The sequence below is a fragment of the Pectinophora gossypiella genome, chromosome Z (genome assembly GCF_024362695.1).
Source record: "Pectinophora gossypiella chromosome Z, ilPecGoss1.1, whole genome shotgun sequence".
Taxonomy (NCBI): Eukaryota; Metazoa; Arthropoda; class Insecta; order Lepidoptera; family Gelechiidae; genus Pectinophora; species Pectinophora gossypiella.
Genome location: NC_065433.1, coordinates 20501347 through 20516157, shown reverse-complemented (window position 1 = coordinate 20516157; position 14811 = coordinate 20501347). Strand labels below are relative to the sequence as shown.

Here is a 14811-nt window from a genome sequence, read left to right as displayed (position 1 = left end):
CTAGAACATTAAAATGCATAAAATAAATTGTAACGTTATAAATTCTGCTACTCATTTAGAACGTCTTTAATAACAGTTAAGCTTTGCAGGTGTAGCTACAGTTTTAAGCTGAGCAGAATCAATGAATGTTGCAAAATGACTTCACCAGAATGACTTTGTTTTGTTTCAGCTTTCATATTGAAGCCAAATGAGATATGTAAACATATACCCGAAATTTAGATACAATGGAGTCAACGTGCATTCAATGCGCCTATCTTCCCCGGAACATATTATACAATACACACGAAATATACAAAGCGGCCGGATGTTTTAACAAATACATAGGAGACAATAGGTAATTCCATTTCGATAACCAATTTTGTGTATAGGATAACACTGAACCAAAGCCATTTACAATCCATCCTCGGTCGATACAAAAGCATTTACAACATGTTCTCTCCAAAAGTAGCTGGTACGTTTTTATATTCTTACTTCGTAATTAAAATAACTTTGGTATAATAGACTGTGCTATATGTGACTGCGGGCTGGACGGTGCCGATGTTAACCAAATATTTCTTGCTTCTCCTATAAATAACACTATTTTTTTATATCGTAATTTACTTTCTATAAATATCCCTTTACCTACTAGTATCCCTATCCTTCTTAATAACTTTGATATATATAAATACTTATCCATATTTATCTGTGTTAATGATATACATACATATACATAAACAGCCTATATACGTCCCACTGCTGGGCACAGGCCTCCCCTCAATCAACCGGAGGGGGTTGGTGTTTGGAGGGAGGTGTTTTTACGGCTAATAGCCGGGACCAACGGCTTAACGTGCCCTCCGAAGCTCGGAATCATCTTACTTTTTCGGACAATAAGGTGATTCAAGCCTGAAAAGTCCTTACCAAACAAAGGACAGTCTCACAAAGTGATTTCGACAATGTCCCCATCGGGAATCGAACCCGGACCTCCAGATCGTGAGCCTAACGCTCTAACCACTAGACCACGGAGGCTGTTAATGATATAAAATTATAATCCTATCTTATAATATATATCCCCCTCCTCTGATCCTTCTTCCTAAATTCCTGTTTCACTAAATTCCTTTTATTTTTATGAAATGTTTCCTCGTTTTGTCGCAAATACGCAAACCGCGTCATGCCAAAAAATAAATAAATAATAACTTGCTTTATATTAAAAGAGTTCCCATTTCATGAAAGATAAATGAAAGTGTTAGAATAAAAGCATTTACGGCAAGCTTTATAAAGCGCTTTTCCGAGAAAAAACAATAAGTACAGTCGCACGTCCGACGTCGTGTCGGAAGACGCTCAGTGGGTAGGCCCGCTACAAGGTGGACCGACGATCTGGTGAAGGTCGCGGGAAGCCGCTGGATGCGGGCAGCGCAGGACCGATCGTCGGGGAGGCCTATGCCCAGCAGTGGGCGTCGTACGGCTGATGATGAATGAATACAGTCGCACGTCTCTCGCAAGTTCGCTGTAACGTACAAAGTATCGAGATTTTCTTTTTTACAGTTTTCCTAGTTGTCTGCATGGGATTGTCAGCGGCCCACGGGCCGCCGCGGGAACGCGATAATGAAGAAATGGCTATCGGAAGGAAGGTAAAAACAACCACTACTTTCTCGTTATAAAATCTACTAACAGCTTTTATAAAGTCTCCTTACGAAAAGTACCTTACAGAAACACAAACATTTTTGGTCTAACTAAAAGCTCCAATTATGAAGGGAATTTCGATAGGTATATTATGTGAATAATAAAGAGATCCTTAGGGGAGGCTTATGCCCAGCAGTGGGCGTCGTACGAGTGTTCAAATTCTTGTTTATGAACGAATGCACTAACTCACCGTCGTCACTTGTACCTATAATTTCACAAGTTACCTGCTTCTACGTTGGTTGCAGAATGGGGCCAAGTGGTGCGGCATGGCCAAGGTGTGCAACCACGACCGGGTGCCGGTCTGCGGCGCCAACCACGTCGGAGACATCATGGGGTTCCGCGACCTCTGCGACATGTTCGACTTCAACTGCATCCGGAGAAGGAGTCAGTAGCAATTTCTATATCAAAGAGATACACAAACACCCCTCTCCTTCCCTCCCCCCCTTACCCAAGCAGCAAATAACTTACAACCACTAATAATTCCACTAGGCTAAGGCCCCAGTTTTATATTCTCTTTGGCCCCTGTCTAGTTGGAAAGGACATAATCCCTCTGTCAGTTTCCACCATATACCAATATCACACAATCAAACCTAGTGTTGTGTGTTTTCCCAGTCTAGCATCAATAATCCCTCTTTTGAAATTTTAGACACACTTTTTGTATCGACATGTGCCGCAAGACATCTAAACATCCTTCGTATGTCCGTTAAGGTTCCATAGTTACCTTATTTTTTATTTAAATACTTACAATAGTGTATTCGCCTCAATATAATTATATAAATAAATATCGGCTCGTTGCCACACACTACGTCTTCACTCCACCCCCGTACATACCCGTACCGTTTACTTTTTAATTGTAGCCACCGCGTAGTGCATTGCCCGAGACGACAGAATATATATGTGAATCGATTATATCGATTCGAATATTTTATAATATATTACATATTTATTTATACATTTAATTATACCTACGTGTATTACAATAACATGTTTATGTACTTATGTAAACACTACACTTACCTCATCAAAATCATGTAAAACAGCCCTGTTCCTATTTTGACACCTAGTTCATGTTATGACGTGACTAGAGAGCGAATTAATTTACTGTGTACACTAGAATGGCTCTCGACAGATACGAAGCCCTTTGTTATGTTAGCGTTGTACGCTTCACCTCGCCGCTCTCTTTGATAAATATTTCGATAGAGGTAACTAGGTATTAGCAGGGGCCTGTTTAATAAAACTTACAATTGTAAATTACAACGACAATTAATGTTCATTACGTAGCTAATTTGAAACTGCAAAATATTTGTGATCACACACTCCGCAATGTACATCAAATTGTCATTGTAATTTACAATTGTAAGTTTTATTAAACAGGCCCCAGCTTTATCCACAATTGGCTACTGGACAGTTGTAACAATTACATATGAAATATGTCGGATATGGTAGCTTATCATTTAGCGATAATTATCCAATCAATCTTTTTATTAAAATCATTTTAAATATTTTATTTTTACATAATAAAAATGCGGCTTTTTATCAGTGTATTACAAAAAAAATGTATTAAAAAACACGAGCGGCCATGAGTGAGCTTCGTGTAATAAGTCCGGCATTTTATCAATTTGCTTTTCTGTGACGTCACAGTATGCTTTTTCATGCAAATGTCATAGTAATTTAGTTTATTGACGTTATGTAAAAAGTAACAGATTTCATTATAATTAAAACACATAATAACGGGTTCTTACCGCGTTTAAATGGGGATATGAGACTCCCAATATTTCGACACTGTTGCAAGTGCCATGATCACGGGATGACTGATGAGATTGGAGTGGAGTAGGTAGATCCATAATTTTCTACGGGCAGACATATCTGTCTACCCTCTTTCTTTGCCGCTTGTTTATGTTTTTGATATTGGAATGAAATTATGATAATAACCGCGTAAACTTAAAACAATGTACAGATTTGATTAGTTGGAAACTACCGTATTATCCAAACGGGAGAGATAATAAATGCACACAATACATAGCGATAAGCGCTGAATGAGGAAAGTGTCAACTTATCCATCTTGGGAATTGGTATCGAAAGTGGCTGAAGGTCTCTTTTGTTTAACTGTAGGTACTTACTTCTGGATTTTTTACCATCATGATAAAAAACGCGAAGTTTTCGATAAATTTCTTAGTTCCCGCACGATTGCTTTAACGTGGTCGTGCACTAGCACATAAATTAACTCCTACAACCGCCTCCGCAACCGTCGTATGGAGCTCTTAACGTTCCCTGGGAAATTAAAATTAACACAGTTAACCTACATAGCGCAAGCGCTTAGGTAGTAAACTTACCGGCTTTATTCCTTCTAATTTAAAACTTATTCCACGCCCGGACACTTCATACAAACAACCTCGTTTTGCACAGACACTACACATTGACATTATCGTACACGCGCATCTGTGTGTGTGACGTCTGATACTATACGATTCCGTTTACTCCCACTAGTTCGTTTGTACACTTCTGTTAACAAGGATAAGCGGCTCCTAGTAATTCTATTATTCAAGTCTAAACTATGTTCGAGGGGAGGTGAGGTTAACCTAAGTCAGACGCTGGTGGGGAGCGGAGATTTGCCGTTTTATACGTAGTATTATCCCTTATTCTATGCTTATTCTTTTTTAAACTGCCTATATACGTCCCACTGCTGGGCACAGGCCTCCCCTCAATCAACCGGAGGGGGTATGGAGCATACTCCACCACGCTGCTCCACTGCGGGTTGGTGGAGGTTTTTACGGCTAATAGCCGGGACCAACGGCTTAACGTGCCTTCCGAAGCACGGAATCATCTTACTTTTTCGGACAATCAGGTGATTCAAGCCTGAAAAGCCCTTACCAAACAAAGGACAGTCTCACAAAGTGATTTCGACAATGTCCCCATCGGGAATCGAACCCGGACCTCCAGATCTTGAGCCTAACGCTCTAACCACTAGACCACGGAGGCTGTTATTATAGGCTATGCTTATTCACCAAAGTAAAATCTTTTCTTTCAGTATTGTTAGAAGTACAAAAGCTTGGAGTAACATTGGTGTACCTTGTATACACAACAAGTTTACTTAGGCCTTCTGTTGTTGGTTATTGTTGTATAATCTGCTAAATATACTAATATTATAAATACCTTGTATTTTTGTTAGAAGTATAAATAATTGATAACATTTTGTTTACTCTTTTTAAGTTCAATGCATGTAGGCATGCGGGGGCATCATAAGGACGCGGTTTTCCACATGCTCCCACTAAACGCCCCGCAACGCTCCTGGTGTGCTCTGTGTGCATTGGGCCTATATATCACCACTTATCTCCCAGATAACTTCCTGATACAATGAGGGACTTACCAGGTTACTTAACCCAAAACAAATATAGATGGCGCTGTACAGATTTTCCTTCGTTTAACCTTCAAATTTCATGGATAACAGACATATGCATCTTTATCTTTGTTTTTGGGTATAAATGATGACCGTTGTTATTACACCCAGGCACAAGACATCTCCCACCCATTATTCTGATCAAAATAAGAATAATCTTATTTATATAGACAGCAAGATAATTCTATACCATATCTGATCCAAATATCAACAGCAACAATTTATTATACATTAAATGCATCTGCCATTAGGTACATTGTAATTTTGAATAATTATGTATCCGAGCTATAAAAAAAATTTGTAATTATCACGTTAAATCTGTACAACGCCATCTAATTTAGTTTTGGGGAACATTACCTGGAAAGTCCATTGCTACTGATATTAGTGACTGCAAATTATTTCATTTCAGACTATAGACAAATCAATTGTCCTGAAGACAAATCAGTCCTGACGGCATCACGGCGACCCACGGGCACCTTCTACGATGAATAAACGAATAGTTTATTATATAAATAATATAACTATTTAAAGTATTATTGTCACTTCTGTAGTTAACATTTAAAAATCTTACCGGCTGTATGTATGTGTGTGTACTTATAACTAAATAAAAAATATCATCATTCCTCGCGTTGACTTTATTTTATAAAAATACGTACTTATAAATAAAGTACCTATAACACAAATTAGGGTAATCTTCTTATCGTGTCGATGGCAAACTAAACAGTATCGGCCCAAAACTTGGCAACAAGTATGGCGCTATCTGCAGCGCTCATCAGATCCTCCTGCGTGCAGGTGTTCGGGCATTAGGGTAATAACTGGGGTAGACAGGGACCACAGAAAGAATAGTAGCAATCATTCATTATCTCATCCTCTCCCGTTTATCCCGTTCATTGCCTGAGGACAGGTCTAGATTTCTTTAACCTTCCAACCCGAAGGGAAAACTAGCCCAATCAACACCTCACAGCCCACTCGAAAAAAGAACACGATCTTTTTTTCACAAGACCTGGTTCGAAAGTTTCCATGTCGCATGTGCATCGAGTTTTAGGATCAACGTCATACTATTTTCTGCTGCATCATTCGATTGTGAGCCTGTAAGCTACGCCACTAACAGTATGTACTAGATGCAGTTGACACCTTGGTTGCGGAACCAACAATACACCGAGTGTGGTGGCGTTTATACAACTGCATACATTTTGTTGGTGGCGACGCGACCGTGGGAGCGCCACCATGGTGTCCTAGTGAGATAGGGCTCTTACGACTAGCAATATGGAAAGATATTTCACAGAAACACAACTCGTTAGCGTCCTTTGGCTTGACAGTTGTGTAATCAGCTTACAACTGGAAGTCCAGTTCAAGACGTAAGTAAGTAATTCTGTTTGTGAGAGGGTGGAATGACGTCAGGGATGAGATAGTCGTGTTTCAACAAAGCTGTTGTCTTATATACTAAGGTAGAGGTATACTTGGACTCAAGAGAACATAATTGGCTTAATTTCTAAAAGTTTATATTTTACGTCATTTCTGTAGCGCAATTTAATTTTAATGAAAAGCGACATTTTTACATTAATTGTGCTTTAGGACTGAATTATTAATTTATAAAAAGAGCACAAGCCTACCTATTAAGGCGAGGGGAACCCGGCGAGGAACGCTTGCTCATTCGATCAAGTTATAGAGTATCTAATCGTCCATAGTATTGTCGTGATAGGATTGATTTATCTTAGTTTTTAAACGACCTGCCAATATGTGACAGCGACAGGATTAGCAGAACGTAGTGGGTAGCTCACTGGGACGGGCTAACCTATAAAATGCTACTTAGGTTCTATGACGATCTTGTGACGTAGCGAGTAGGCGCCGCTACTTCAAAAGCGCACCTCTGATGCCGGGCAGCAGCGGTATCAGTACAGGTTGGAGGCCGAGGAAATAGATTCTGGTAGGGCTCACCGATTGAGAAATTGGTCGGTGTGCTGCGAAACGGATGGCGATTGGGGCAACCACCGTCCTACACGCCCTATCTATGGAGTAATGAAGGCGATTACTCCGCCGACAAGAGCGCAGCTCTTAAATAAAGAGAGAGAGAGACCATAATGTTATTGACTACCTTATATTAAAAGCCAACCCTCATATTCCACAATTAGCTTAGGTTTATACCTTACAGATGGCAGGGTATACAATGAACACCATGAACACAATGGAATCTGTAAAATACCATACTACCTTTTTTTTGGCGTGACTTATTGTAGATTTGCCGCAGATGGCATTAACTACTTGGCCGGACAAATGGGGAGCGCTGAAGGCTCTCACCCGGTACAACGTTTAAGACAGGCCTGAGGGTGCCCAGTAGGGCGTGAACCTCGGGTCAGGGCGTCGTCTGAGAGGAAAAATATTTGAAAGAATTAATCGAACCTAGTGGGTTGATAGCGATAAGCGCTGATTGAGGGAAATCTTCGGACGCTGATACTTTTCAGTAAGTACCTTCCCTAAGCGGGATGTATTCGAAAGCCGCAACTACCAGGGGATTTGGATGGTGCGGAGCAGAATCGAAAAATCGTTTTGAAGCTAATTTGAGTCATTGGCCAATGGTTGGCAGACCTAGGTCAATGTGCAGATTTTCATTTCGAAGGAACCACGGAGCTCCCGTGGCTTTCCGCATGAAACGATTTTGTATTACCTGTAGACGGTGGATTTGAGAGGAACTCGCGTGGGCAAATAGAAGACACCCAGACCCACATAAACGTATAGGTTTATTGATTCAGTTTCCTGTTTGTTTCTTCACCAACACCCAACGGCGCAGCGTGGTGGAGTATTCTCTGTAAGCCGATAAGGAAACTAACGAGCCCAAAGCAGAAAGTATATACACTTATCTCCACGATCAATAAATGTTTTATGTTATGCTGATTGTAAACACAAACTATCAGTTCCCAGTATTTATAAGGAATTTGCCTGCTAATATCTAACTAGAAACACTCCAGCAAATTTGCCTGCAAGTATCTAACTAGAAACACTCCAGCAAAACGCCATTACAATATAACTAGTTGTAAACTAGCCACCTCGTCCGCTGATTGTATTTTCATGTACAGTTAACATCAAAACTGTAAATGCAACGTGAATTTATAACTTAGTTTTGCAGTTCCGTCGTGAAAAGTTCAAACGAGGTACGATGAACGTTTGTCAATGTGTATATTGCAAGGATCTAGCCATAATAAAAGTATAGATGTCTGCTTTGCTCGCTCAACGGAGACTGCCACAATAGAGGCTATAGGTATATAGCCTTTGATGTACTTACAATAATTATTATATTATTACCTTAGTTGTTACTTTACAGTAAAGCGCACATTTATACAGATAAAAAACATCCTGGCAAATTCCTTATGTTGAGAGTTTAAGAATGGAACGCCCTTTCCCTGTCTTAAAGTTAACTCGAGTTTTTTTTTTCAGTTATAGCCAAAGCACTTTTGCTTTGGGCTTCCATTTTTAAACTCGCGACAAATTTCGTCACTCACTGTCACTTTACTGTTCATTGTTTATACAGCGTCTTTCTCACAACACTTACAATTTGACACACGTGTGCACGCCATTACACAGTCCTAATGTCTTTACGAGAGAGGGTAATTTTATTGATTGTAATATCAGTCACCCCAGTCTACGGTCACCTTATGGACACGAGTCATTTGGTAAGTTTACAATTTCTTATTACCTAAGCAATTGATGCTCATAATCAAAAGTAAGAAGTGGAAAATATACCTACACCGTCTATCCATCTCTTTCTTCTGCTGGTTGGTGGAAGTGTCTAGGTTAATTTAGCTTCGTATACTTTTATATACTTATAGTACTAAAACTTGCCAGTGGCTTCATCCGCGTGGAATTGGGCCATGAAAACAACGAGGTTCGTTTGATGGAGCGATTTATTAACAATCTTTGTATTAAATATGAACAAAGGCACAATGAGAAGTTCACAATAGAATGTATTTGCAGAATACGGTTTCGAATTAATTACTTATTAACAATATAAATTTGGATTAATTAATAAATATAAAGTACACCAGGCAATCTTGAAAACAGCGTAGAAAGTGACAGATGACAGATGTCATTAGAAAAAATAGTGAATAGACAAAATGTTACCATAGAGCATAGTGTGTTTAAGAGAATAGCTACCTACGCGTAATCAAAAAAGCTTTATATAATGGAAAAAACATATTTTTCTTCATTAATATCATGCGCAAAAAAGGGTTGGTCACGCGATAGTTTGCCCAAGAAGAAAAACAAAGGAACTGTCAAAGTTGTATAACTTGAAACCTGACATATATTTTTTTTAATTTTGTGACACGTGACGTCACACTAAGCCTTGTAATACACAGATGAAAATCGCATTTATTTTGTAAAAATAAAATATTTTAAACTGGTCTTAAAAATGCAATTGTTACAATATTGACAAAAATCTACTTGTATAGTAAATACCTTTAAAAATTGTAAATAATGTGCCGAATTACTAAATATCAGAAACTGTATCTATAAGTACGTATTAATTTTGTACCTACACATTAGAAAATAACTTACAAAATAAAAATATACAATAACATTCTTGCCAATAAAAATAAACATTTGTTTCTTTTCACCGCTTGGTGAACAAAGTGTATGTATAATATGTATTTGAGAGATAAGCAAAGGATTTAATTTTGCTCGTGTGTCAAATATTTACCTGTGACATATAAGTACATTAAAACCGTCTCAAACCGGTTCCTGCTACTACCTCTTTCAGTAGGGGGCGTCTCAATAATCAATACAAGAAAGATACTTACTGCGATTTTATTACAGCCTTTATTTACTTTACACAACGAGTTACAAGCCGTGTAAATACGTGTAAACAACCGGGCACCTAAATACCCACACAACACCTATCAAGCGGTTACTAGAGCCTCACCTAGTTATAGCAGGATGCAACCACGAGTATTAGTTGACATTTGAGGATAAAGGTCACAGGTCCCCTTCAGTGGCGGATTATCTTTTAGGCAAACTAGGCACGTGCCTAAGGACGCGAGATTACAAAGGGGCGCTCGTGGAAGTTTTAACGAAGAAAATGCCATACTACTTATCTATAAAACTTTTGAAGCGTGCCCCTTCTACTTCATTACTTCTACATTTTGCGATTCTTTAATATAAGTTGGTAAGACAACATTGCAGTGATGACTACTGGAAAGGAGCCTTTAAAATCCAGCCTAGAGCGCTGTCAACACTAATCCGCCTAGTCCCCAGCACCCTTTAAAACATTCTACTTACTGCAGGAAATTAAACTTCTTCTAAAAGTAGGTTGTACGGGTAGGCAATGTCGTAATCTCATTTTAAACTGAAGGAGAAACGCAGGCTGCATTTCCTCTCAAACGTAAAGTAGGAGAGCGAAGTTAATAAGCGAGTGAATTTCTAGGACGACTGAATGATGTAAAATTTAATAGCGACTAAATTTGTAAAACATGATAGCGACTAACTGTGAAAATACGTGTCGAATAGTGCGCTTTCATTCTTAAACAATAAGAAAAGACCCAAAATATAAAGAAGTATTATCATTCTATGATGCCTACCCAAAAGTATAAAGATGAAGATAAAAAATTAAATTACAATAACCATACTGGCCTTTTACAATTTTTCTCTAAATAATATAAAATAAAATAATCTATTTTGCATTATTTTGTCTTTCTTGAACATATCTAGTTAGATAAGTATCAATATGTAAGTATAATGTTCTTGTTTTGTCCATAGGACAGGCTGAAGCTGATATGTGAAGACGCATTAATTTGCATGCACGACAAAATCATGGTCTGTGGGGACTCCGTAAAAGAGTCTCGAACTTTCCTAGATCTGTGTGACATGTACGAATTTTCCTGCGAAAATAGTTTGGGTAAGTGCATAACTACACGTTTTGACCGAATAAAAACATATAACTGTTTATCGTCCCGGTTGTGCCTTTTGGTTGCTTTTGCAACCGACGAATTATGTCTTGTTGATGGACAATTTGCGAGACTCTCGCTTTTCATTCAATCGCTTTTCAATCAATCGCTTTTCACCATAGGAATTCGACTCTTCTTTTATCTTGTGGGTTATGAGGTGGATCAACCTCATCAACCCTGGTGACAGGGTTATTATCAAATGTAAATGTAAGTTGTCTTCTGATAACCTACGGCTCGTCCCGTATACGTCATGAGCGTGTGTAATTAGATAAGCACGTGAGGTCAGGCAGGGTTGGACAGAGACATAGGACAATAAGACAATTAGACAACCCACAACCACTCATGATATTAGTTGGGAATTAGATATAATAGTGTCATATTAACATGTACAATACAATATAGTCCAATTAAAACCCCAAAGTGTTCCTAGGCAAATCGGCTTGGGGTAACGTGCAGTATGCGACTAATATTTGAAAGATTGCGATCGGTTACAATACCTGTGACGCAATTTCCTAGATCGTCCGTTATTTTCTCCATCTCCTATATACCTACCAGGACATATTGGATACCCATCTGTGTTCCAACACACCACTGTTTATGTCAAATTACGTAATACACAAAACACGAAGTTGCATTGTAAATTACCAATAAACAGAATATCTCAAATTACTAATAAAATGTTATTGTTCTTTTCAGTTTACGATCACGTGAAGAATAAAGAAAATTGTCCAAGCGAAAGATTTCTCAAAAACTAATTATAACTTTCAATATACCTAATCATTAAACAAATAAAACGATGGTAATGTATTATTTGTATTTAGTAACCTGGTACATGATACATCTCGCAACTACATTAAGACAAATATGTTGGGTGACATGTGGGAACTATGGCGAAATCTGAAATAAAAACATTTGAAAATATTAACGGTAATTTAGTACATACAAAGCAGTCTTTTAGGTACGAATATAGCAGCAACTAGAAAGTTAGGAATAAAAACATTACTTATTTGTACTTACTGTATTTCCAATAGCAATTGACTTGAAGCATGTGGCAGATGTCTTCAAATTTCCCGTATCCAAATCTATCGTCAAAACCGCAAATGGGCTCCCTGGTCCTACGGCAGAGCATCGCAACTGGACACCAGCGACTAATCTTGTCGTCTTCGGGATCATTCGTTATCGGCACCGGCATTAACCGCCGCGACGACTTCGGTGGCTGCAAAGAGAAAACCTCTAGTGTAGGCTGGGTGTAGTCCAAATAAATATACCCAATATTCAACTTTAACCCAAAAAAATCTAACTTCTCCAACTATTTAGGTTACTACAGGATAAAAAGCAAAATAAAGCAAGACTATAACTTTTAAGAAGTATTTATTGTTCAAATAAATGGAAACAGGATAAATGATATTAAACCTACGGTTTACTTAATGAAATGTACGTCATCTAACTAGACCTGTCTTTACAAAATGGCATTTTATTATTCCATATTCGAAGCATAGTATAAGCTTCATTTCGCAGGGTTACACCGGTGCACTTGCCTTTTGTGATGGCTTGTCGACTCGGGTTGGCATAGGTGGGGGAGACTTTTCTACAAAAGGAATGGGATCCGAGTTCTTGTGCGCTTGACCCACGATCAGATCTTTAAACAAGTTTCCGTACAGTGGGGTGTTCTTGCCAGCTCTCACAATTGGATGGTCGTTGTCATCAACCTTGTCGCTACTAGCTACACGCTGCACTTCAATTTTCTCGGGCATTTTGGGAGTGGAGGCGTAGTGACCTAAGTTGTCGATCAATCGCTTGGTCAGATCTTCGTTGGACTGCACCACGTTCACCAAGTGCTCGAGTGCTCGGGTATGCTGTACTAACTTTTCCTCAATAAACTTGGCGAAATCTCCATCGTATTTCGCCACGGACCCTGACGTTGAAGTTTCACGTTTTTGTATTTTCTGGCAAAACAACGAAAAGCTAAACTTTCCTGTGATTTAAGTTAGTAAAATTAGTAAAAGTATTTGATATTCTTACCAGTGGTGGTAACATAGGGTGCACTATTATATCGTCTAACGTTAGCTTGGGTACATTGGATGACAGTGGGTCGGCGTGTGTGGATATCAGCATCATCACAAGTACTAAAATAAAAAAATCATACAACATTGTAAAAAACAATTAACGAATAAATGCACCTTGGCATTTTATTAAGAGCCATATCACACGTGCGATAGCGATGTACGACTGCATCGTCGCCGCGATATTAATTACTTTCTAAAACAATATCGTAGGAGCGATATCGCCGTACAATCATATAACAGCCTGTAAATAGTTTACGTTCCGCTACCGGACACAGGTTACCCTTCAATGAACTGGAACTGAATGATAAATCCAGCATAATGTGTTACTAGATAAAAAGTTATACCTACCTATATTGACAGGGATGCAGTCATGACATCGCATTGATTTCGCACAGATATAGGTCTTAAATTTAAATAAGGAACAATTGTTTTATTATCGGCCTGTGTGGTCCAACGGTCGAGCGTTGCTCATCGATCTGGAGGTCCCGGGTTCGAATCCCGATAGGGATGTCCCCATCACAAAAATCACTTTGTGCTAGTTTGGTTAGGACATAAGCTGATCACGTGATTGTCCGAAAGTAAGATGATCCGTGCTTCGGAAGGCGCGTTAACTCGTTGGTCCCAGTTACTACTTACTGATGTATAGAGTAATCGTTACATGAGCCATATCAGGGGTTTTTGGCGGATCAATAATATCCCTGACACCAGGTTTGATGTGGTTGGTAATTCACTTCAGAACCCACACACCGATAGAACAAGTAGAATTGTTTTTTATTAACTCAAGTATTTAAAACTCTAAGAACTGTATGAGCGGCAATTTGACAATGTCTGTTCCATGTCAAGTCTTGGCCACAATCTTAGGTGATTGGGTCAACGGAGAGACATTATAATATACTAATACGCGGTATTGATAATTATGTCTGAGTTAAGCTACAATCTCACCTAGGAACAAAGGCTCCATTACGTCCACCAGCAGAATATTCTATAACCAGGGCAGTCTGAGGCCTCTGCCACTTATAATGTCGAGAATTGATTGAGACACTATAACAGTCTTGATAGTTTTATTTTATTTTTAACCATATTAAAAAAAAAACATCATCATCTCCCTAGCATTATCCTATTTTTCACAGGGTCCGCTTACCTAACCTGAAGATTTGACAGGTCCGGATTTTTACAGAAGCGACTGCCTGTCTGACCTTCCAACCCGCGAAGGGAAAACCAGCCCAATACAGGTTAGGTTAATATTAAAAAAAATGCAATTAAAATATTGTCTTTGTTAGGATTACGGTGTGATGTTCCTAGCGACTGTAGAGGGCTGGCTTTCTGTCGATGAAGCTGTCAGATAAAAACAACCAGACTGCCAGAACTCACTGAATTTAATTTAAATTCGTACAAACAGTACAAACAGTAGGATACAGTAGTCCAATGGAGCACAAGAAAATCGGAAGTGACGCGACAAAATGTTGTCATAGTAATAAAAATATAAATTTAATATTGGGGTTGCCATCAGTCTTTGTCCAAAAACCTCATCGAACCGAAATTCAAAATGTAAAATATAAATGTCTACTACGAGTAAAAAGTAGAGAACATTTTTTCTTTTAATAAAATGTATGGATGGGTATTTCAATTTTAATCTAAGAAATTTGCAAGATTAAATGCAATTTGATGTGATGCGATTATGTCCGCCGTAGTAGCGCTGTAACAGGACGTTTACATTTCCCTGGGTAACGAACCTAGAGGTTAAAGTTCAGGG

General features: G+C 38.7%; 2 protein-coding genes across 7 annotated transcripts; one reads left to right on the top strand and one right to left on the bottom strand.

Annotated features, from left to right (window-relative positions):
• The first annotated feature begins 235 nt into the window (after positions 1 to 235).
• LOC126380600 (uncharacterized) lies at positions 236 to 5548 on the top strand. Its single transcript, XM_050030132.1, has 4 exons — positions 236 to 334; positions 1522 to 1614; positions 1903 to 2043; positions 5466 to 5548. Exons 2-4 carry the CDS (start codon positions 1539 to 1541, stop codon positions 5546 to 5548), a joined length of 300 nt encoding a protein of 99 aa, XP_049886089.1. The 5' UTR covers positions 236 to 334; positions 1522 to 1538.
• A 6239-nt stretch (positions 5549 to 11787) lies between these two features.
• On the bottom strand, positions 11788 to 14291 carry LOC126380579 (uncharacterized). 6 transcript variants are annotated; one of them, XM_050030101.1, is made up of 5 exons: positions 14001 to 14291; positions 13015 to 13118; positions 12531 to 12938; positions 12010 to 12208; positions 11788 to 11889 (listed from the first exon to the last, which is right to left on the bottom strand). In XM_050030101.1, exons 1-5 carry the CDS (start codon positions 14017 to 14019, stop codon positions 11846 to 11848), a joined length of 774 nt encoding a protein of 257 aa, XP_049886058.1. In that variant the 5' UTR covers positions 14020 to 14291; the 3' UTR covers positions 11788 to 11845. The 6 variants fall into 6 exon arrangements, with proteins under 6 accessions (XP_049886058.1, XP_049886057.1, XP_049886056.1 ...); XM_050030100.1 differs by lacking the exon at positions 14001 to 14291 and adding an exon at positions 13695 to 13846; XM_050030099.1 differs by lacking the exon at positions 14001 to 14291 and adding an exon at positions 13339 to 13396.
• Positions 14292 to 14811: the final 520 nt, after the last annotated feature.